At 46.2% G+C, this 24,952-nt stretch overlaps 1 protein-coding gene across 12 annotated transcripts; it reads left to right on the forward strand.

Moving 5' to 3' along the window:
- Positions 1-632: 632 nt before the first annotated feature.
- zip (myosin heavy chain 10) lies at positions 633-24,952 on the forward strand. Of its 12 annotated transcripts, none has more exons than XM_020947909.2 (13): positions 633-744; positions 1,546-1,801; positions 7,422-7,637; positions 12,403-12,559; positions 15,118-15,239; positions 16,956-16,979; positions 17,433-17,456; positions 18,125-18,217; positions 18,286-21,025; positions 21,093-21,397; positions 21,540-23,366; positions 23,435-23,598; positions 24,147-24,952. In XM_020947909.2, the coding sequence occupies exons 2-13, from the start codon at positions 1,670-1,672 to the stop codon at positions 24,280-24,282; spliced, it is 5,940 nt and encodes a 1,979-aa protein (XP_020803568.1). In that variant the 5' UTR covers positions 633-744; positions 1,546-1,669; the 3' UTR covers positions 24,283-24,952. The 12 variants fall into 12 exon arrangements, with proteins under 12 accessions (XP_020803568.1, XP_020803566.1, XP_020803569.1 ...); XM_020947907.2 differs by lacking the exon at positions 17,433-17,456 and adding an exon at positions 17,715-17,840; XM_086837705.1 differs by having other exon boundaries at positions 691-752.

The raw sequence follows: 24,952 nt of genomic DNA on the forward strand, positions 1-24,952 counted from the left end.
GTTCTGGCAACTGTTTATTTGATGTCCAAAAACAGAGTTCTGTTAATTTACGCTGTTAATGAATTTCAATTCCTACATGAGAATCTGTAAACGTGTAAAATGTGAAATGTTAAATAACATTCTAAGACACTTCAATATTCTGACTGACCAGAAAAAAAATATAAGCAATACCAAAATAATCTATCGATATATTGGTAATTTGATACATTTTCAACAACCTAAAACGACCTGACACCCGACAGCACCCTCGAGAGTTCTGTTAATTTACATCCACCCGACAGCCCTCAGAGATAATTCTTTTAATGACAGCAGGTCTGTTAATGTATTTTACTTTCTACATGTAACAATCTACATAAATGTTATCTAGATGTGGAAGCTGTTAAATAACAGCTTCTGAACACAGAGTGACCAGAAATACATATTGCTACATTGGTATTATGTGATATAATATATTTTTAAGAAACATAAACGACGAGAGAGAATTCTGTGAACTAACATCCACCCGACAGCATCCGAGAGAGAAGAGAGCGGCAATGTTACGAATATTACATTTTACATAAGAATTTGACGTGTCAACAACGTCTATACGTAAAATGTTAAACAGCAGCTTCGGAATTCAGTGTGACCAAAGCAGAGACATCGCAAAAAGTCAAACAAAAAACCCTGCCATTTGCAGCGACCAACAATTTCAATTATTTAAAAAAAAAAGTTGCATCGAGCGGACGTGTTTTCGACCGTGTCTCTGTGAGTGTGTGTGTAATGCAGCTGTCGCTTTGGGCGAATAATAACCACATAGTTTGATCGCAAGGGGGCCCCCCGCCGGCGAGGAGCCGGGAAAACGGTGGAAAAAAGGGATGCGCTGGATAATTTCCCAGGCTCAACGCCCAAAAGTCGCCGGCGACGCCGACTACAACAACAACGGACTCAGCTGAAATTGTATAAATGCGGTGCTGACGCGGTGAAATGGGAGCATAAAAACTACATTTATGTGCGAAATATGCGAAAACTTCGTTGCGCGTGTGTGTGTGAGTGCAAGTGTGTCGGTGTTGCAGAACAGCAGCGCACAGAAGACGGCGAAGAAAGAAAGAGGAGAGAAGGAAAGGAGGATGATGGCCGCGCTTATACCTGCTCCGAAATAAACCGAATTTGGAGTAGCCAGAAATGCAAACTGGTTAACTACGTAACGTAACGTAACGAAACGCTAGATTCCGCTAAATCCCCTTCTGCTCCTCTTCCCACCCCTCCCCTTGGCCCCGTAACCGAGCGTTGGCTTAAGAAAATGTGTGGCCATATTTTTTTCCTTCTCTCCATCTCCGTCTTTCTTTTGCGCTCTCCCTTTTGAAACTCTCGCCGCGCCGCTGTTCTCGCCGCCTCCGTTTTGTGCCGCACTTCCAAGATAAAGAACGCGCGTCTCCCGAGATAAATGCGAAATATTGTATCTGAATGGCCGCCGTTCGCGTTTGCCGTTGCTGTTCGCAGTGGAAAAGCCGAATTGAGTTGGAAACAGCGTACTCATTGTTCTCATCGATTTGTTTTGTCCGACAGAAAAGTGTGTGAAGCCTCCGTAGCGCCGAGTACAAGCCGCAAACTAACAAGAAACAACCACGCTACGGAAAGGAACGAGCAGAAAGACTAATTAAACCGCGCCACAGGTCCAACCGCCGCCGAAATGTCGGAAGAAGTCGATCGCAACGATCCGGAGCTCAAGTACCTCTCGGTGGAGCGCAACCAGTTCAACGATCCGGCCACACAGGCCGAGTGGACACAGAAGCGTCTGGTGTGGGTGCCGCACGAGAATCAGGTGAGTTACCCTTGCGCTAGCTCTGCCCTTGCCTTTGCCTCCCCTCCCTTCAGCAGGACCTGTAGATCTGCCAGCCATCCAGCAGAAGATCCTCGCTCGGGATTTCCACCCCGGTCCCTAGTGGCTGATTCAGTGCGGGAACCACGCCCGAACCCTAAATTACCTGACATAAAGCAAATTGATAGCTCCGCTGTACGTGAGCGCAGAGGCTACGTACAGTGGAACCTCTGTAGGTGATTAGGCTTGATTTTACTTCGATCAGATTCAAACAATGAAGTGCTCTTGGGATAAATGTAAAAAAAATTTTAATTGTAAAGCTTAGAGTCTTATAATTTGCCCCAGTTAATATTATTTTAAACAATACTAGCCAGGTACATAATAATTAGTTGTGGCAGATTCCAGCTAAAGAAGTTCGCCCGTATCTATAATCAGTTTGCGCATTGTTTGTCCACCGCTTCGAGCTCTTATCGCAGAGGCTGCCTCAGTCATCGATTGGGGCATGAATCACGATTGCAATGGGGTTTATTTTTATAAAATTCGGTTAACTAAAACAACTTCTTCGAATTTTCATTACTTTCACACCGCGGTGATAAAATTGAGTAAATATCCGACGACGACCGACGCTGCGCTGATTCATGCGTAGATGCTGAAATCACCGCTTTAGTTGGCCAGCGGGGATTTAACGGTTGAATTGGTCAAATCCGCGACGGTACTCCCAATTTGCATGCAGACCAAGAGCAAGACCCGGCCCAGAGCAGCGACTCACTGACTCACTCTTGACATGGGATATATAGAGAGAGAGAGAGAGAAAGAGAGAGGAAGAGCGAGAGCGAAAGAGTGGGAATCGGGAACGGGCCAAACAAGTTTTTAATCTCTGGCCGGGTATTTGTGTGTTCGATCTGCGTGTGTGTGGCAGCGTTCCGAGCGTGGAAGCGAGCAGAGATTGGCCCAAAGAGACTTCTGCGCCCACTGCTGCTGCTGCTGCTGCTGTTGCTGCTGTTGCTGCGGCTGCTTGTGAGGCTCGTTTGGCAGCGAGATGATAACAAAGCTGGCCGTTTGTTTTGCTAATTTTGATTGTTTCCCCCCGCTCCGTCTTTTGTTGTTAATGGAGATGACTTCTTTCAGGTGTCATTCAACTGCATTCCTCTCGCTCAAGCCTAATTCTAGGGCCGTAAAGCTAAACAGATAAATTTAGCGGCCACGGCTGGGGACTGCCCCCTTCCCTCGACTCTGCCGACTCTGGCAGTTGGGTAATTGCTTTATTTGCCAGAGATAATAGAATGGTAGCACTTTTGGGTGACTTCACATAATACATAATAAAAAGAACGACGAAAACAAAGCCAACAACTTCACATTTTTGTGTAATTACGCGATCACTTAAACAGACATTTGCTTTACAATGGAATCTCATAGAAAGGCAGCAGCGGCAGCGGCAGCAGCACCAGAGATAAAGTCAAGAAATAAAAAAAACACAAAATACGAAACGGCACGGCACGGCTTCGCAAACGCGCTCGATTGTCATGAGTTGTCAGTCGATCGGTGGTGCCGCCAGTTGGTGGTACCGCCAGTTGGTGGTACCGCCAGAAAGACGAAAAGGCTGAGGGACTGACACATGAGACAGGCAGAAATGTAAAGAAATTTGCATATAGCACACAAACTGTTGCTCCACTGGAATGCCCAGCAGATACAGATACAGATACAGACATAGGCAGATACTACAGACACAGCCACATTTACAGTTTAACGGGAACGGACCCGAACTCGAACTCGAACGCGGCCAAAAGGGTATTCGCCAATTGTGTCAACACTTGGTTCGGTCGCTTCCAGCAACTGTTCCAACTTGTGCAATGCAAGGGGAATTCGCTGGATGCCAGACCGCCGTACGTGTCGCGATCCAAGCCAACAAGGCGTCCTTTGTTGGTGACCAAGTTTTGTTTACTGATCACCAGTGATACTTTTCTCAGTCATGTGGGACTGATATTTCAGCCCCATGATTCATGGCAGTATTTGCACAAAGATTCGAGTCGATATTTGAGGCTTCGGTTATTTAATATATATTTTCTCTGGCTTTCCCCAAAGTCCCGTCTTATCTTGGGGGTTAATTTTTATGGGACGGTTCCCCAGCTCTTGATCCCCTTAAGCAGACTCGAAACTGTTCGTATTGTTAGCCAAATTGAAGTCGGCTTAACCTTCGTCATGCCCAGGGAATCGAATCGATTGTAACGACCGGCGATCATTAAGAGTCTTCGCTGCTCCGTCCGCTGCCCCGCACACCCACACCCACACTCGCACAAGATATCGCTTGTTGATATATCCGAGCGTGTCTGTGTCTTACTCGTATTTGTAACCAAAAGAAACCACTTTGGACTTTGTTTGTGACCACTGCCACTCCCACTCCCACTCTCCCTGCTCTGCTCAACGCTGCTCTGCTCCTCCTGCTTCTTGGTCTCGGTTCTGGCATGTGTGTGTATGTGTGTGTGTCTTTTCGGTTACGACGACAACAAACGTAGCCAGCTTTCGACTCTCAACCGTCCGGTTTACGGTCAACGAACCTGCTCCTCGTATCTCGTATCGCGTATGTCGAATGTGTAATATACATTTCTTACCCTCTCACATGAATATGCGTTGATCGATTAAGCGAAGGAATAAAATAAAAGAGTAACAAATTGTTATGGTCATCCCATACACACGTATGTAAATACAATCTATCTCGTTCGCCTTTGGAATGCGTCAGGAGAGCAGTGTTGCCAGGTGATGAGCGCCCATATAAGCTAGATTTAAAAAAAAAATAAGCTAGAATAAGCTAAACAATTTTTAAAAAATGCGAAAAAACAAGCTACACCCAAGTATGAGAAAACACGAAACATATAATATATATTATTATATTATATGAATATGTTATTATTAAAGAAAGTCTTAAAAATATGTTTTTAAAGTAAGCACTTAAAACAAATTAGTTAATATTTCATCAATTCCTTCATGTTGTTCGTCGCCGAGTGTTCGGCAATGAACAAACAAAGCGCTGCTTCCTGATCCTGAGTCTTGCAACACTTAGCCGGAAAATTTATTTTTTGCGATTCAGCAACTGATCTCATTGATAAAATGTGCTTTTTCGATGCCGCATGCTGCCTGATTTCAAAAATTTTGGCTGATATTGTCGACTTACAGTAGCAACAATATGCTTTGGTTCCTTCTCCTGGCACTTAAATTCGTTGTTTTGGAGCCAAGCATCCCGAAAAATCTGTTTATATATAACTTTCGGCATTTTGAGGACACGCTTTACCTATTTTCACAACACAACAAAATTATTGGTGGTAACACTTCAGCCAACAAATCGATCTCCGATGACACTTTCGATTAGAAATAAGTTCACGATCACATAAAATGCACATAACCATCGGAAAAAAAGAACAAACTCCAATATTTTCATGGTATAAAGCAAATTTTTCGTAAAAAACATTCCGTGGATGTCAAAAATACATAAAAAGCTAAAATATGCTAGATGAATTTTAAAATAAGCTATATTTCAAGCTATAAGCTAGATGGAAATTTTTCAAGCTTTTCTAGTTTCAAATATGCTAGAACTAGCTTATAATAAGCTAACCTGGCAACACTGCAGGAGAGGCAGGAGGAGCGTATTCATTATTCATTCCATTCCAGTTATTCATTTTCGGTTAAATGTAAACACGCAGAGTTGGCGAAACCCATTCGCTCGCCAGGGTAAATAATGAGTGCAAATATAGATCGCTGTCGCTGGAGGAACCCTGGGCAGGTTCAAGGTTGCGAATTAGTCGAACGGGGATCGGGATGTTGAGGGCTACAACACTTGACTGTGTTCCTTGGGTCTCTCAGTTCCCATCTGTGGCCCCATCATCAATTGCTCTCGTAGGTGTTGCTTTGTATTTTCTTTGGTTTCGCTCCACCGATTGCCCGGAATGCTCGATGCTCGCGAGAGAATCCGAGAATGATGACCTCATATGGCCAAGCTCTCCTCCTCGCTGCCGCTTGACTTTACTGACTGACTCTTGCTAGTTTCCTTGGCTCAATAACTCCAATTCATCTTATGTGGAGATTCCGAAATCGTGATTCATGAATCGATCTGTGCGGAGCAGTTACACCATTTTCCTATTCATCGATTTGACGTATTTTTTGCCGGCGCATAGTCTTGTATGAGGTGTGTTCAAACTGTCAAACAAATGCTCCACGGGGCTGACAGCAGCAGTCCGCAAGCTGTGAGCTGTGAGCTGGGAACTAGTGGCAGGCGGAGGCGGATACGAAACAGCCCCAAAATAAGTTTTGGTACATCGAAAGTAAATGCGGAAAGGCGCTCAAATACTAGGGATTTACTGCTTGATGATTCCCCTTTTGTCCGTCATTTGGTTAAACTTTTCCAAGGAAAATTCGCTATGGTGAGGGATGAGACTGTTTGTGTGTTTATTGAACGCCTAATTGCTGGGCATTTAAATGCACTCGTTACATAGTCCAAATCGCTACGCATCCGTCATATCCGTCCCGAGAATAACGACTTTCTTATGACTGTTTATCCTCTGGTACCGGAAAAACGCTAAGATAATACAACACAACACACAGCCTGCCCTCAGGCCAAGAAACCGTCGGGGGAAAGAGCACGTCGCGGCTTTTCCGAATCTGATCGCTGGGGCGTGTGCGTGTTTAACTTAATGGACCCGGTCTGGGCTGGGATGCGTTACAGATGCTCCTCCTGCTGCTGCTATCGCTGGCCCCGTTCCCTTAGTATTCCCGCTGCAGCTCTCCAGTAAAGTTGTTGCTTTTAATGCATTTCTGGTTTCCAGCAGCGGCACTTCACTCTTTACCCTTTAATGACTGAATTACGGGTTGCCCCTGATTTGATTAATGTCAATGTGCCGCTTGCACCGGGCTGCATGCTGCACGCAGTATGCTCCCTGTTACCCATTGTTGTTCTTGCCGTTTCACTTGACTTCTAATTGAAGACTTCCAATATTGACACAGCTTTCCTAAGATGTGTGTTTGTGTTTCGCTGAATTTCGTGGAGAGCAGTGCAGATTTCTGGGCAGGGGAAATTCCCAAGAAATCCCTACGGGGATTCACTAGCAAAATTAGTTATTGTTTCATAGCGGTCTTAAAAGTTTAGTACCGAAAACGTTGTGCTAAGCACCTTAAAGTCAGATACAGCGCCTTGAACTTGCTGCGAATTGTAGACACTGGCTGGGGAATAGAGAAGAACATAGGCAGATGAGCAGGGGACAGGCTGGCAGGCAGGCAAACAGGCAGACAGACAGTTGCATCTGCCTCCCGTTGTTCTGTTGGCTCGGTGCTTCTGTCTGCCTTGGCCACTTGACTGGGTGCAGTTGTGGTGCCCTCGGAGAGCGCGAGGCTGAGTGGCTCTTCTTCTGGCGCTTGACTCATGCAGCGCATGCAACGCCATCAGAATCGGAATCTGAATATCTGGTGTTGCACTTGTTGTGTTTATCGCCTACCCGCTGAGCTGAACAAATGGCACACAGGCGAACTGCTCCCTCTCCAGACCCAGACCCAGATTCCAACCCCAGATCACAGATCCCAGATCCCAGATAATATAAAATTAACCAACTCCTTTCTGAATTCTTCCCTTTCTTTGCAGGGCTTCGTTGCCGCCAGCATTAAACGGGAGCATGGCGACGAGGTCGAAGTGGAGCTGGCCGAGACCGGCAAGCGGGTGATGATCCTACGCGACGACATACAGAAGATGAATCCGCCAAAGTTCGACAAAGTCGAGGACATGGCCGAGCTGACGTGCCTGAACGAGGCCTCCGTGCTGCACAACATCAAGGACAGATACTACTCTGGCCTGATCTATGTGAGTAATATGAATTAGTAGCCGTAAGTTGGGAATGTTTGTCTTGGCCGCCGGAAAAGTTTCCGCTGGGCCAGCTGCCGGCAATGTGACGCGGCAAGCGTATACAGCTTGATAATGGCGCTAAATAAACATTTGAGTTCCCTTTAAAAAGTCGGCGGAGGAGAGTATTCCTCCACATCTGAATGTATATTTATTCAAAAGGCAGCTCAAATATTTGACACTCTGAAGCCATTCAATCAGCTCTGTTTTGGTTGCATTCGCTTATGGGATTTATGACTTCCCTTTCTCCTCCTCCTCTGGATCTCCTGCTGCTAATTGGCATGCCAAAAGCGTTTCCTTTGGACACATCCACACAATTCGCCAAATACTGAAAGCCAGCAAACGAGTTCATTTCGAATCCGATGAGAAACCGATTTCATGCGACGCATTTGAATTCGTATCCATAAATTCCATCCACTGTTTCTCCTTGTTTTCTTTCACTCTCGGTGTATAAATCATTAAGTTAGCGTCTTCAATTGCAGCTCCAATTGATTTCGATTTACCCGGTCACATAATTTATTTCCCCCAAAAGGGTGATAAATTAGATGCCTCAACTTATCAGAATGAGCATTTCGAGCTTACTGGCGGAAATTTAAGTCATCTATGCAGAGCGGTCGCCATTCTGACAAAATTAATTAAAAACCAAAACAGAAGAGCTTGCCGAATTGAAATGAATGTGTTTTAGGCTTAGTAGTTATAATACTTAGATAGTCGTTAGTTAGTATCTAGTTATAATTAGGGTTTAAATGAAACCCAATAGATCTGTTGTGTGATTCTTTCGTCCCCATGCATATCCCCAAACCGAAGAAATATGGCAACATGTTGCTGGCCAAATATGTTGCCAAACTACTTGGCTTTAGCTGGTGCTGCTCGCTCGCTGTGCCCGTGGGTGTTTGTTGCTCCCCTTTGCGCCCATGCGCCTATGCGCCTTCTTTCTTCATTTGCCTCTTCTGTCATTCGCCGCCGCCATGTGGCAGGTTCGTTTGCGGCTTGTTTTCCATTTTCTTTTCCTTTTCTTTTATTGTTTTTTAACAAATTATGTGCCGCTTTTTTTTACATAGTTTATGTACTGCGTCTGCTACTTATCGCCGTCTCTCTTTCTAACTCCCTCTCGCTGTCTCGCACTCTCGACGCTTTGGGAGTTTTAATTTAATGCCCAAACGGGTGTTGTTGTTGCTGCTGTTGCTTTTTGATGTGGGCGCAAACTGCTTTAAATTTGTTTACATTGTTGTTGGCCGTTATGCTCCAGCGCACTTAGCATTGTGTTTGCCGCTGTTGCTCTTGTTGCTTGTTGTTGTCGGCCAATTTTGTGCGCCAGTTTACAATTTACACAATCATGCCACGCACTCTGTTCGCCCTCTTTTCCTACCGCCCTCTCCCTCATTCTCTCCCACTGCCCCACTTAATTCGCTTGCCAATTGTTGCTGACGAGCTCTCGCCCAAACCGCTAACTTGTTGCACGGCCCGCTTCGAAGTGGGAGGGGCACAAGGGGCGGGGGCGGGAGCGGGAGCGAGACGGCGTCAGAGCTGTGGGCGATGCGTTTAACGGCATAATTATTATAATTTGTTGACATCTAATTCGACTTTTAAATTTCATTTAAATTAATTCGCGCGGCAGCTGCCGACTGCCGGTAGCATGTAGCTTAATTAATATGCGTCGTCGGCAAGAAGAATGATTATTGCACCGAGACGCACACACGCATACGAACACCCTTGAGCACAGTGGGCACTCGGTTCAGGGAACTAAAGGAAACCCCAGTTATTGGTTGCCTAATTGAATAGGTCAGAAATGTTGGTCAAGGACGTTACTTAGCTTCAGCTACCTCCATTATTTTTCAAAGGAATAGACCTAGGGCTATCTTTACCAACCGCAACACCGAGTTTTCACTGCTCCAACGTCTTAACTGGTTGGCCAATCATTGGCCGAAATTGTCAGCAAATAGGGACAATTTCTTTGACACGAAAAATATAAATATAATATTGATTTTGGCGAGAAATTATGATCCCAGTCCTCCGCCCCCTTCTCACTCCCAGCTCCGTTCGATTGCCAGCGTAATTGGGGTTGAAATATGCATATTCCACAAAACATTTGCAACTTGTTGGCCGTTCTTGGTGCAATTAATTGATTTACGTCCAATGAGTGACTGGGTGCAATTGCTCGAGTGCAGACAAGGCGCAAAATACCGTAATTCTGCATTCAATTAACTGAAAGTACGTGAAATGAGACATTTGTATTCAATTAAATATTAAATTCAAGGCCTCATAAGGGTTCGTATTTATCTTAAATTCAAACCAATCCACATTTAAAGAAAGCTACTTCTTAAAAATATGAGTTACCTTTATTATCTTTATTGATTATGACAAAACGAAAGTCATATATATTATGTCTTTTGGCAATCATTGGCTTCTTGGCTTTTGTAAACCTAAACAAACATACTGTTCAAGGTATATTAAATCGATATCTCTATATGCTAATTTTTTGGGTAAACTAACATTTTCAAATACCATAACTAACCCAAAAATGCATTAATTTTAATTCTGAAAGCTTTTCTCTACCAGTTTTTAGGCGTCTAACAAATCTGCATACTAAGTTTTTCAATTTTAAAAAAATTTATTATCTTTCCTAAATGCATAGAAAGATTCGCCTGTTGATGCTGGTCAAGAATATATATGATTTATGGTGTCGGAAATGACTCCTTATAATTCCTGCAAGGGTTTGCTAAATGGACTTTAATTCTTAACGACCTTAGTAGACTGTTTTTTTTTTATTAACAATTCGCGTATCTTGCAGTTAATGCTACCGACAACTAAATTGCAAGTTACAGTTATCTCGAAACGTGATTTTCTTTTTACAATTTCGCACCGGAAAATAATATAACCTAGATGTTTAATATTTATATTCGATGCCAGAAAACGGCAGCGACAGGCGGATGACGTTTGAGACTTGGCAGCTGCTGGGGGCTCTGTCTGACGCGCTATCTTAATTCTCTAATTCTAACTGCCACTGGGATTCGCTAATTGAAATGGCAAGGGAATCGATGCGGACGGCAACTCGGGTGGCAGATTAATGCGGGATTGCTGTGGCACTCGAGTTAGATTCGGCCAGATTCGAATGTCGGCCACGGGCGGGTGCCAGTGTGCCGCCTGCCACATGATGCGTGCACTGTGTGGCAGATAAATTATATTCCCGCATATCAGCCGGCCAATTTGCTCACAAATATTGGCACTAATAGCCGGCGCCAAAGGGGTTGCCGGGCAACGGAGCGGACCGGACAGTAGAGGTGTCTTCGGGCACGACGTAATTAACATAAAAGGCGCCGCCTTTGCTTTTACGTTTTTTTTTTTGTCGTCGTCGCGTTTGCCTTTGTTTGCTTTGCTCCGCTTGCAACGCGTTCTGCTGACCACATAAGGCCCGAAAGCCGAGTCCGAAAGCGGATCCACAAAATGCCTGAGATTTTTGGCGACTAATTTGGCTAGAATGGCTGCCAATCTAATGGAGTTCCAGTTCCGAAATCCTCTCCAAACGCCTAAAGCTGAGCCCTTCTCCTGGGACGTTTGCCCCAAGGCTCAACCCGGTTGTTTCTGTTCATTTACTTGCCCTGCACCGGCGTCAATTCGTATAAATATCGCAATCTGACCATATGGGGCTCAAGATCAGGGCAGGCCGTTGTGAATGATGATGTGTAACGGGCGCAGATGCACCACTCGCCAGGATTATGACTCAGAGCAACATAGAATCAGAGATTTAGGGATGGGGCAGAGAGGCAGGCGGTGACTCAGGAGCGAGCGGGGCAAATGGCGTCACGAGTGACGGCCACTTTTAAGCGATTGCCAAAAACAGCAAAGAAACAACAGAAACTGAAAAAAGCAAACAATTTCTTATACCATTTTTAGGTGCCTGACACACGCACACACACACAACGTAGCTGATTGGCAAGACGTGATTTTGTTGTTGATTTTTGGGGCGAAAGAGCTCTCCGGGCTACCGAGCCTGAGTCACTTCCCTTCCCGCCTGGCTGGCGGGGTTGAAGAGCTTTTCTCTAGCCTGAGTACATTTCGATGATCTGTGTGGGCCGCGCTCCTCCGAGGCTCCCTGCCAAGTCTGCAGCATTCGCATTTAATGCTCGCTTGAATATTTAAATGGTACAACAAACAGCCAAGCCGCATACTTAGTGCCCACGCCGTAGCCCCAGCTCCAATCGCAATAGCAGTTATGTAGGTTGCCGCTCGATAGATACCTTACCACCAACGGATTCGGATACAGATTCAGCAGCGGATACAGCTACATGCGTTCGCTGTTTATGGTGCTGGCCAACTTTAAAGCACATGTCTTGTTAGCCAGATAGCCGGGCGTGCGCGTTGTGTGTGTGCGTTTTGGGCCACATTAACTAGGCCACTGAAGATCAGCAGTCGCCGGTCGGAGGCAGTCGTTATCCCAAACACACAGCCTCACACAATGGTCAACAAATGCCCCTTGATCATGATTATCCTGCAAATGCGGTTTCCCCCGATGTATGTTCAATGGGAATGTTTAATTAAAAAGCTTATAAATGCCCTTGATATGTGGTATCCATTCCCTTTAATAAATCATGATCCAACTCCACCTAAAAAGTATTCCAGGAGTGCAAGTTATTTATGCTAAGTGTGGGTGTATTATTAAAGCATTTATTTTTTATTATAGTATTAGTCTTAACACTGATTAGTAAACTTCATCCCCTTCTTTCAGACATATTCCGGTCTCTTCTGCGTTGTGGTCAATCCGTACAAGAAGCTGCCCATCTACACCGAAAAGATAATGGAGCGGTACAAGGGCATAAAGCGACACGAAGTGCCTCCGCATGTATTTGCAATAACGGATAGTGCCTATAGAAACATGTTGGGTGGTGAGTAATATCCTCGTTTACTTTCCCTTTTTCTCTTTGGAGCTTACTGCAGAGCCCCGATATCGGAGGGATGATGATTGCAGTGTGTCCTCTTCGGCTCCTCCGCCTCTTGGTGGCTCTGAGTTGCGATTTCTCTACGCTATCGAAAATTCCATTGCGCACAAACAAGCGGGAACCCAGCTACCCAGTCCCGGGAGGGCGCACTGCAGATAAGATAAGGTTTGGCCAAGTTTGCTCTCAGGCTGTGTATTTCCACGAATTCCGCTAAATGTATCCATTTTTGCTTTTTTAAAAGAAAGAAAACATATGCAAGACCTCCTGAAATTTCAGCTGAACAAATCCGGTGATTGAGTCACCTGGAAATGTGTTCCTGGGACTGAGTAGACGCTTCTAATCAGTTTGAGTATGAGCCCAATAAACTGGTTTCCTCTTTCAGCGCTTGCATTTCCATTTCATTTTCGTTTCCATAGCTGTAGTTGGATTTCGATGGTTTGCATGTCCGTTCCAAGCGTAACGTCGCGCCGCGCCGGGAGATGACTCACCCCGCGAGCAACTTCAGCCCCGAGGCCAGGCACATCTTGCTGTTGTGTCTATATATGCTTCCCGTGAGCGCGCTCCCTGGTCGAGGCTTCAGGCTTGAGTTTAGCCAACTAATACTGCGTGTACGTGTGATGGCCATATATGGATTCAAAACTCAGGCCGGCTATGCTTGGACAGCAGGCATTTGTTTGCCCCATCATCATCATCGTCTGGGCTTGAAAAGTTTAAACAAATCGTCACCTCACTCAGTCTCCGCTGGCTCACCATATTTGCCGCTTAATAAATTTCTGTTTATGCACATTTGCCCGATTGTATTTCCCTTGAATATTTGTTATGAGCAAAGGCAACACCCGTTCCCTTTGGGGAGTGGCAGCAGTTTCTTTGATTTATAACGCTGCGAGCAGCCTTAAGCCTTAAGCCTTAAGTCACCTCTGACTCCATTGCGCTGGAACACGCACCACAATATGATCCAAGCTGGAACTGGACAACACCTTTATCTGTTCAAAAATCTCCGATTTGCCACCATCTCCGTAAAATCTCGTGATTCCAGCAAACTGCAAGTTTTTGGCATTCCAGTTCCATTCCATGGCATATTATTATGTTCAAAGTAATGTGCCAAAGTCACAAGAGATAAAGTGACACGCCTTGACTTTGGCTTTGTTATTGCAGTATATTTTTAACTTGCATGGTGAATATAAATATATTTATATATTTATATAAATACTGTTAGCATTGGACAGATGTTGTTGCTTTTATTTACTTTCTGACAGTTGTTTAGTGAACAGAAATTATATGCTGGCAACACAGTGAAGGAATCATTTTTGACCCTCAGCATTAACAACTAGGCCGATCCAGCCATGTTTAAAATTTAAAATTGTCAAAATTTGAAAATATAAAATAAGGTTTTTGAAATTTCTCAGTATGCAGAAACTCAGTTACAGATTTGTTAACCCATTAATATCTAGCTTAGGAAAGCTTTCCGAATTGAAATTAATGCCACAGTTATGTTGGTCTTCAAACTTTGACTACCCCAAATAAACTAAGATAAGTTGATCTATTAGTTTTTCCTCTTAATCTATTATGGCTTCCCCTACGTACAGTAGTGTAGATGTGATTATTTTGATTGTTTTTTTTTTTTTTTTTTATAAGACTAGACGTTATTATTTCCAAGACTGTAGCTGTATAACTGTACACAAGAGTAAAAGGTGAATAAAAATGATTTTATTTAAGATCATCCTCCAAGATTATAATGTATAACTATAATGTTCATAAAAAATCTATTTACAATTTCATTGCTATCTTCAAATGATCAAGTATCTATTGCATAAAACTATTTTAAACTGTAGTGAAAAACACAGAGTACAATAAAAAAACAATCGATTAATACCCATTAAATGACGTGTCAAGATATATTCGATAGATATTTCGGCCCATTTATGGTTGGATATTGAATGTAGTATGTATAAAAATGCGACCGGCTTTAGCCATAATAATAAATAAGTACGGGGTCGTGATGTTGCTTCATGCCTCCAAATCTATTGGCAATCAGTGGGGATATATCTACTGGCTGCTGCCCGAGTTTGTGGTTAGCTCAATGCTGGGATCGGATGACGAGGCTGCCGGGTGCCGGAGAACAGTGCAAATCTAGTTCGCCGTATTCTAGATGGGATTATTGGCGCCATATCAATAGCTACAGCAATTTACTGCCGCTGCCTGCCGTTTCTGTGTATCTCTTAGATACGCAGGCACTGAAAAATCGACAGTTTTTGTTTTCATTTTCAATTGATGTATATATGTCTCATTTTTCCCCTCAACGTCTCTTATTTTATTTTGCCTTTTGTTTTTGCCTGCTCGAATTTGGGTCAACAGAAACTTCAAGCTGAGCTTGGCTTTTAACATTTTCATTTTACTTTTGGATGGCTCAGCCAAACTATTGCGTTGCAGAACTGTGTCTTTGGCCCCCTCATTATCCCCTCTTACCTACTTTTACTCACACTCTTTCCCCTTTCCCTTTGCAGATCGCGAAGACCAATCGATCTTGTGTACTGGCGAGTCGGGTGCTGGCAAGACGGAGAACACCAAGAAGGTCATCCAGTTTCTGGCCTATGTGGCAGCCTCCAAGCCCAAGGGCTCGGGTGCGGTAAGTGGGCAAGGGCAGGAGCGCGAAATGCGTCCATTTCCCTGAGAAGGTATAGAAGCAAATGCATCGTATGGCCACCAGTTCGTGGTCCGTACATTGCTAATTAAACTCACATTAATGACACGCAAGCCGCTGGCAATCGCTATATATTGTAATTAATTAGACAAACGAGCGACCATCGTTGTGGCTTATATAAAATCGAATGCGGCGGCGTATTGCCTTTAATACGCCTGCGAGCCGTTGACTTCTTTCGTGGGAGTGCTGAACAAATGTTCCCTCATTTCCTACCATTATTTTGGATTCACTGATCGAGCGATTGCGATGCCATTCCTCATGTAGAACTAGATACAAAAGAGCAGCAACCGCCGATAATGCTTTCCATATGGCGGAGGGTTACGCTTTAATATTTGACTAGCGATCATTTCGCAGCTGGTTGTGGCTGTAGGGTGAGCCCCAGACCCAGGGGCAGAGCACACTTCATTAATCAAGAGCAATAAGTTGCTGACAAATTTTTGTCATTTACAGCAATAAAATAAGCACCATAAAAAAGAGAAACTGAAATTGAAATTGAACTGCTGCTGCTGACAAAAGGCAATTGATAAAACAAAAAATTGAAATTAAATCGCAAAGCTTGCGACATTTTCGATGAGTTTTCTGGGGAACAGCTCGCTCTTCGCTACTGTGCTGGGATTGCCATATCCATAATTGGGGACACTCACAAAAAAAGCCAACAGAGTGTATTTTTTTTTGTTTTTGGACATGCCCAGTCAATCCTTGTGAGTGCAAACAAGCTGCTCTTGAGCTCCAAACACACTTTTCGTTATGTTTTATGCGTTTACTGCCATATATGAGCCTGGTGCTGATCTTAGTATGTTAACTTGGCAGCTGTGAAGGTGATAAGCTCCAAATATATACTCGGGGAGTTTGTTTTATGCGAAATTTAAGAGCTTGATTCTTTTATTTTGCAAAGATAAAGGCAGACTACAAATTCCAGCTCGGTTAACCCATTAGGTAAATGGAAACTACTGATTACAAGTGCTTGGGCTCAGCACTTGCGTAATTTCAATTCCCATAAATAGACGCTGATGATAGGTGATATATGACAAAAGCAAACAGCGACGGCTATCACTGAATCATCGGAAGTTGTCGCTACGAAGGGAATTGGCTTCGGCGTGATTAGAAATTAGTTTGTGTAAAGCGAAAAATACCTTTTATCAGTTAAGATAGCAGGAGCAATGGGGGAAAAGAAACTAATATAACTTTGCATTTGTTTATGAGTGTTTTTACGTATCTTTCTTAGTTGTTTTTTCCATTTTCTGGTGTTTCTGCTTTGAGCTGGGGGTCATAAGCCAAACTATTTGCCTCCGTTATGCATATATTAATTATTATTATTAATGGATCTTCTTTATTTTCATGTCCAACTACACAAAAACACCACCCAACTATGGCACACCCATAAATAAACGCACACACTTCACAACACATCACACACACACTGTATATTGGACCTTGGTTGCTGTCTCCACTTCTCAACTGAATTCTGCTACAAAATATCCTTAAATGCAATCGTATTGTATATTTATCACGGTGTAAATACATAAATATATATATATATAAATATATACATATATATGTATATTTTAATCAACATCCAAACCGATTTGAACCTCAAAACCTCCAACACTACAATTGACAACAAACCACCAACTCCGACAGGTGCCGAATCCCGCCGTGCTCATTGTAAGTATTCGAGGAATGACCCTCTGACAATGTTATCCCGTTTTATGTTTCCCAATTAATATGATTTCTGTTTGTAAAAGAAAAGTTCCTTCTTTGTTTAACTCGTACCTTCTTTTCCTTGTCTTTGTCCCTAATATAATAAACAATGTGAGTAACGCCACCCGAATTTTTTCGATCTGGCTCTCGAGCTGCAGAAAAATTGGTTTAAGTCTATGCGCGTTATGCAAGTTATTCATTATATTGTCTTTGGCTTTATGCTTTCCCATTCCATCAACTCTCTGCCCTGAATCTAAGTATTAACCCACTCCAAATGAACTCTCCCCCTCTTCGTTTCGTGTCTCCTTTATTGTCCTACCACCCAAGCCAACCTCTACTCAATCTCATCTCTCTGCTCTGATCCGATCTGCTCTGCTCTGCTCCCTCCTTGTACTCCATATGCCAACGCCATTTTAGAGTAGTCATCAAGAGACATTTGCGGTAATGTATGCGATTACGATCTTCATCTAATAAAAAACCCAAACGTACCATGTGTAGTATAGACCATGTATATATATGATGGTTGCGTATGCTTTTATGTTTTCCTTTTTAAACTGATTTTATTTTGTTGCGGAAAATAGCCACATATTTTGTACATATATTATATCAAGACTGGAGTGAAAGATCTGACCGAGGAAAGCTCGAAAAGCCCCATTCCGCATCCCGTAATCCTGTAATCCCGTTCCCAACTAATTGCAGAACTTCTCCGTGAACACAAACAAGTACATTAGGGTCAAGATTGTGACCCAGGGTCAGAGTGAGTCGTCCATCGAGGTAGTCAATAGTTTGAAGATGCTGGAAGTTGGTAATTCCAGTTGTCCAGAGGTAAACTCCAAATGACCATCGACCGTGCCAAGCTTTAGGAGATCGTCCAGTGTTTAGAATTGAGTTTCCTGTGTTCCGTTTCGTTTTGTTTGCATGGCTTTGGCTTCTCTTTCTGCATGTTTCCGTACAGTAATATTTAATCTTAGTAATGCTTGTGATGTACCCCTCCCTGTCTTCGTCCGTTTGTGTGTAGATCGCTTCGTTTATTTTTATTTGTCGCTAACCCCGTAAGCTTAGAAGTATGTAAAACAATTGTTCTCACACTCATTCCTCTTCACCCACAGGGCGAGCTGGAGCAACAGCTGCTGCAGGCGAACCCCATTCTGGAGGCCTTCGGCAACGCCAAGACTGTCAAAAACGACAACTCGTCGCGTTTCGTAAGTGCTGACTCGAAATGGCTTCAAACAGAAAGAGAGAATGTATTCATTCATTAATCGCTTTGCAGGGCAAGTTCATCCGGATTAATTTCGATGCCTCCGGCTTCATTTCGGGGGCCAATATCGAAACCTATCTGCTGGAGAAATCGCGTGCCATTCGTCAAGCGAAAGACGAACGAACATTCCATATTTTCTATCAGTTGCTGGCGGGCGCCTCCCCGGAGCAGCGCGAGAAGTTCATACTTGATGACGTCAAGTCGTATGCATTCCTGTCCAACGGCAGCTTGCCCGTCCCCGGCGTGGACGACTACGCCGAGTTCCAGGCCACAGTCAAGTCGATGAACATCATGGGCATGACATCCGAAGACTTTAATTCGATATTCCGCATCGTGAGCGCCGTTCTACTATTCGGCAGCATGAAGTTCCGCCAAGAACGCAACAACGACCAGGCCACGCTCCCAGACAACACGGTGGCCCAGAAGATCGCCCACCTGCTCGGCCTCAGTGTAACGGACATGACGCGAGCCTTCCTCACGCCGCGGATCAAAGTGGGCCGCGACTTTGTCACCAAGGCCCAGACAAAGGAACAGGTGGAGTTCGCTGTGGAGGCCATTGCCAAGGCGTGTTACGAGCGCATGTTTAAATGGTTGGTGAACCGCATCAACCGCTCACTGGACCGCACTAAGCGGCAGGGCGCCTCCTTCATCGGTATTCTCGACATGGCCGGATTCGAGATCTTTGAGCTCAACTCGTTCGAGCAGCTGTGTATTAACTATACAAACGAGAAGCTGCAGCAGCTCTTTAACCACACCATGTTCATACTGGAGCAGGAGGAGTATCAGCGTGAGGGCATCGAGTGGAAGTTTATCGACTTCGGGCTGGACCTGCAGCCCACTATCGACCTGATCGACAAGCCCGGCGGCATTATGGCCCTGCTGGATGAGGAGTGTTGGTTCCCCAAGGCCACCGATAAGACGTTTGTCGACAAGCTCGTCTCTGCCCACTCCATGCATCCCAAGTTTATGAAGACGGATTTCCGAGGCGTGGCGGACTTCGCCATCGTCCACTATGCCGGCCGCGTCGACTACTCGGCTGCCAAGTGGCTAATGAAGAACATGGACCCGCTGAACGAGAATATCGTGTCGCTGTTACAGGGCTCGCAGGATCCGTTCGTGGTGAACATCTGGAAGGATGCGGAGATCGTTGGCATGGCACAGCAGGCCTTGACCGACACCCAGTTCGGGGCCCGCACGCGCAAGGGCATGTTCCGCACCGTGTCGCATCTGTACAAGGAGCAGCTGGCCAAACTGATGGACACGCTGCGCAACACGAACCCCAACTTTGTGCGCTGTATCATACCGAACCACGAGAAGCGCGCCGGCAAGATCGATGCCCCTCTGGTGCTCGACCAGTTGCGATGCAACGGCGTCCTTGAGGGCATCCGCATCTGTCGCCAGGGCTTCCCAAATCGCATACCCTTCCAGGAGTTCCGCCAGCGTTACGAACTGCTCACGCCCAACGTCATTCCCAAGGGCTTCATGGACGGCAAGAAGGCCTGCGAGAAGATGATCCAGGCGCTGGAACTAGACTCGAACCTTTATCGAGTGGGTCAGTCGAAGATCTTCTTCCGCGCCGGCGTCCTCGCCCACCTGGAGGAGGAGAGAGACTTCAAGATCTCCGACCTGATTGTAAACTTCCAGGCCTTCTGCCGAGGCTTCCTGGCCCGCCGCAACTACCAAAAGCGGCTGCAGCAGCTCAACGCCATCCGCATCATTCAACGCAATTGCGCCGCCTATCTGAAGCTCCGCAACTGGCAGTGGTGGCGCCTATACACAAAGGTGAAGCCTCTGCTGGAGGTGACTAAGCAAGAGGAGAAGCTCGTCCAGAAGGAGGACGAGCTGAAGCAGGTGCGTGAGAAGCTAGACACGCTGGCGAAGAACACTCAGGAATACGAGCGCAAGTACCAGCAGGCTTTGGTGGAAAAGACCACGCTGGCGGAGCAGCTACAGGCCGAGATTGAGCTGTGCGCCGAGGCTGAGGAGTCGCGTTCGCGTTTGATGGCTCGCAAGCAGGAGCTCGAGGACATGATGCAGGAGCTGGAGACGCGCATTGAAGAGGAGGAGGAGCGCGTGCTTGCCTTGGGCGGCGAAAAGAAGAAGCTCGAGCTTCATATTCAGGATCTGGAGGAACAGCTGGAGGAGGAGGAGGCCGCACGCCAGAAGCTGCAGCTGGAGAAGGTGCAGCTCGACGCCAAGATAAAGAAGCACGAAGAAGATCATGCCATTACCGACGACCAGAACCAGAAGCTGCTCAAGGAAAAGAAGCTTCTGGAGGAGCGTGCCAACGATCTGTCCCAAACGCTGGCCGAAGAGGAGGAGAAGGCTAAGCACCTAGCCAAGTTGAAGGCCAAGCACGAGGCCACCATTGCCGAGCTTGAGGAGCGCATGCACAAGGACCAGCAGGTGCGACAGGAGTCTGATCGCACCAAGAGGAAGATTGAGACTGAGGTCGCCGACCTCAAGGAACAGCTCAACGAGCGTCGCGTCCAGGTGGAGGAGATGCAAGCCCAATTGGCCAAACGCGAGGAGGAGCTTACTCAGACTCTGATGCGCATAGACGAAGAGTCTGCCACCAAGGCCACCGCCCAGAAGGCGCAGCGCGAACTTGAGTCTCAACTGGCCGAAATCCAGGAGGATCTCGAGGCCGAGAAGCTAGCCCGTGCCAAGGCCGAAAAGGTGCGCCGTGACCTCAGCGAAGAGCTAGAGGCGCTGAAGAACGAGTTGCTGGATTCCCTGGACACCACAGCCGGTAAGTCTTCAAGTTTCTCCTAGCGGGATTACGATTAACTTAATATTTCGTTTATTGTGAACAACAGCCCAGCAAGAACTGCGTTCCAAGCGCGAGCAAGAGTTGGCCACGCTGAAGAAATCACTCGAGGAGGAGACCGTCAATCATGAGGGTGTCTTGGCCGATATGCGGCACAAGCACTCCCAGGAGCTGAACAGCATTAATGATCAGCTGGAGAACCTGCGGAAGGCCAAGGCTGGTCTCGAGAAGGCCAAGGGCACCCTGGAGGCGGAAAATGCAGACTTGGCCACCGAATTGCGTAGCGTCAACAGCTCGCGGCAGGAGAACGATCGCCGACGGAAGCAGGCCGAGTCGCAGATTGCCGAGTTGCAGGTGAGTCCTCATTACCCATTATACATAGTACAACGTTTCCAGGTTGAATTTTGCTTCGTTGTTTGGGGGGGGGGGCTTTAATCTCTGACTGGCTACTTGACCGGGTCGGCTGCGGCACTAATTTCGTCCACTTAATCCTTAGGTTAAGTTAGCTGAGATAGAACGCGCCCGCTCGGAGCTACAGGAGAAGTGCACAAAGTTGCAGCAAGAAGCGGAGAACATCACCAACCAGCTGGAGGAAGCGGAACTGAAGGCCTCCGCTGCAGTCAAGTCGGCCAGTAACATGGAATCGCAGCTCACTGAAGCCCAGCAGCTGCTGGAGGAGGAGACGCGTCAGAAACTGGGGCTCAGCTCCAAGCTGCGCCAGATCGAGTCCGAAAAAGAGGCGTTGCAGGAACAGCTTGAAGAGGATGAGGAGGCCAAGCGGAATTTCGAACGCAAGCTGGCCGAGGTCACCGCTCAAATGCAGGAGATCAAGAAGAAGGCCGAGGAAGACGCCGACCTGGCCAAGGAGCTAGAGGAGGGCAAAAAGCGGCTCAACAAGGACATCGAGGCCCTGGAGCGGCAGGTCAAGGAGCTCATCGCCCAGAACGACCGCCTGGACAAGAGCAAAAAGAAGATTCAGTCGGAGCTGGAGGACGCCACCATCGAGCTGGAAGCGCAGCGCACGAAGGTGCTCGAGTTGGAGAAGAAGCAGAAAAACTTCGACAAGATCCTCGCCGAGGAGAAAGCCATATCAGAGCAGATCGCCCAGGAGCGCGACACTGCCGAGCGGGAGGCACGCGAGAAGGAAACCAAGGTGCTGTCGGTGTCCCGCGAGCTGGACGAGGCCTTTGACAAGATCGAAGACCTTGAGAACAAGCGAAAGCAGCTCCAGAACGAACTCGACGACCTGGCCAACACGCAGGGCACCGCCGACAAGAACGTGCACGAGCTGGAGAAGGCGAAGCGAGCGCTGGAGTCGCAGCTGGCAGAGTTAAAAGCACAAAACGAGGAGCTGGAAGACGATCTGCAACTGACGGAAGATGCCAAGCTGCGCCTAGAGGTCAACATGCAGGCCTTGCGCTCCCAGTTCGACCGCGACCTGCAGGCCAAGGAGGAGGGCGCTGAGGAGAAGCGCCGCGGACTGGTCAAGCAGCTGCGCGATCTGGAGGCCGAGCTGGATGAGGAGCGAAAGCAACGCACCGCCGCTGTGGCGGCTAAGAAGAAGCTTGAAGGCGACCTGAAGGAGATCGAGACCACCATGGAGATGCATAATAAGGTGAAGGACGATGCCCTGAAGCACGCAAAGAAACTGCAGTTGCAGGTCAAAGATGCACTGCGGGATGCCGAGGAGGCCAAAGCGGCCAAGGAGGAGCTGCAGGCGTTGAGCAAGGAGGCCGAGCGAAAGGTCAAGGCCCTGGAGGCAGAAGTATTACAACTCACCGAGGATCTGGCCAGCTCGGAGAGGGCGCGCCGCGCTGCCGAAACGGAACGCGACGAACTGGCCGAGGAGATTGCGAACAATGCCAACAAGGGTTCCTTAATGATCGATGAAAAGCGCCGACTGGAGACCCGCATTGCCACGCTCGAAGAGGAGCTGGAGGAGGAGCAGTCCAACTCGGAAGTACTGCTAGACCGCAGCCGGAAGGCGCAGCTGCAGATCGAGCAGCTGACCACCGAGCTGGCGAACGAGAAGTCTAACTCGCAGAAGAATGAGAACGGTCGTGCCCTTCTCGAGCGTCAGAACAAGGAGCTGAAGGCAAAGCTGGCCGAAATCGAGACGGCGCAGCGCACAAAGGTGAAGGCCACCATTGCCACGCTCGAGGCCAAGATTGCCAACCTGGAAGAGCAACTGGAAAACGAGGGCAAGGAGCGGTTGCTGCAGCAAAAGGCCAACCGTAAGATGGACAAGAAGATCAAGGAGCTGACGATGAACATCGAGGACGAGAGGCGTCACGTCGACCAGCACAAGGAGCAAATGGATAAGGTAAGCGGTGCAAAATCTGGTTCTTAGCAAGATATAAATGAAAAGGTGGTTTCTTTCCGGTTCCACAGCTGAATAGCCGCATCAAGCTACTTAAACGCAATCTGGACGAGACCGAGGAGGAACTGCAGAAGGAGAAGACGCAAAAGCGCAAGTACCAGCGGGAGTGCGAGGACATGATTGAATCGCAGGAGGCCATGAACCGTGAGATTAACTCACTCAAAACGAAATTACGGTGAGTGAAGCCCCTTGGCAGGCATTTTTTTAGAGCCGGAGCTGGATGGAGGGAATCTTCTCCTTGGGCGTCTCTTTGGGGTTGCATTTTGATTATTTTGTTTTGAAATTTGTCTTTGGTTCAAGCTCCATACAAGTGGCCGAGACCGAAAAGGCCAAGGCCTACTCGCCCAAAAAGGATGCCGCACTCATTATGAATTGTGAGGGTCTGCATTAGGTTTCCTTTCGCTTCAATTCGCTTCGTTTCCTTCTCGTAGGCTGTAAGTGCTGTAACTGCTGCTGATCTAGATTGACAGAGTCCGCAGAATCCAGTGAATGTCAACCTAACCCTACCATCGTCTCTTCTCAGCATGTTAGGAAAGACAGAACACCACACCAAACCAATCCGAAACGTGCAAATAATGCCGCTCCTTCAACTTCCTTCCAAAATAGAACATAGAAAGTTTTGTCCCGTTTTATTTTATATGTTGCCCCTGCACTCTGCACGTTCACCCGGAATTCAAAACAAACCCAGATACTAATTCTGCTTCTCGGTCTTTCCCTTCCCAGACGCACCGGCGGTATGGGCCTCAGCTCCAGCAGGCTCACGGGCACACCTTCATCAAAGCGCACCGGCGGCGGCGGTGGAGACGACAGCTCATCGGTGCAGGATGAATCCCTAGATGGAGAGGACTCGGGCAATTGACGCGTTAATTATTAGATGAAGCAAAAGCGATGGCGGAAGAATATGAGGAAGGGAAGAAAGCGGAGGAAGGTGAAGATGATGAGCAAAGTAAACGATAATCTTTAATGTTTCTTTTATATAATTTCTCTGTTATTTTTTATATAAACTATTATACATACTTAAATTAAAACGTAAACAAACAAAACCAACATTTTTATAACGAAAAACGTAGATACAAAAACAAAGAAAAATAAAAACAATGTTGTAAAACACTCCCACTTTATACAAAACCATACACAGATAAGATACTTTCCCATCCCTTGAATGGCTGCAGTTTGTGACAGCTAACGAAAATAAACGTAAATTATACAACACAAAAACCAATCAAGAAATGTATTAACTTTGAGCTTCTCCTCCGAAATCCTTATAACAATCCAATCAATCATGCTTGCACACAGCCAGCAAGAGCCACAGCAGGACACTTATTGCCACATTAATTAATTACATAATATAGAACACATAGAGTACTACTTAATGCAATATGTAATTCATGCATTTAACAACTAAAACGGTTTTCAAACAATATTCAGATCTGAATAGAACGGGACAGAAAATCAAATGTTGAACACGCAACTAATACGAATTTCGTTTTTTGTTTGAAACTAAACAAATAAAATATTTGCTACATGAA

This window comes from Drosophila serrata, unplaced genomic scaffold, assembly GCF_035046125.1.
Source record: "Drosophila serrata isolate PLE 108 unplaced genomic scaffold, ASM3504612v1 contig_334, whole genome shotgun sequence".
NCBI classification, from domain to species: Eukaryota; Metazoa; Arthropoda; class Insecta; order Diptera; family Drosophilidae; genus Drosophila; species Drosophila serrata.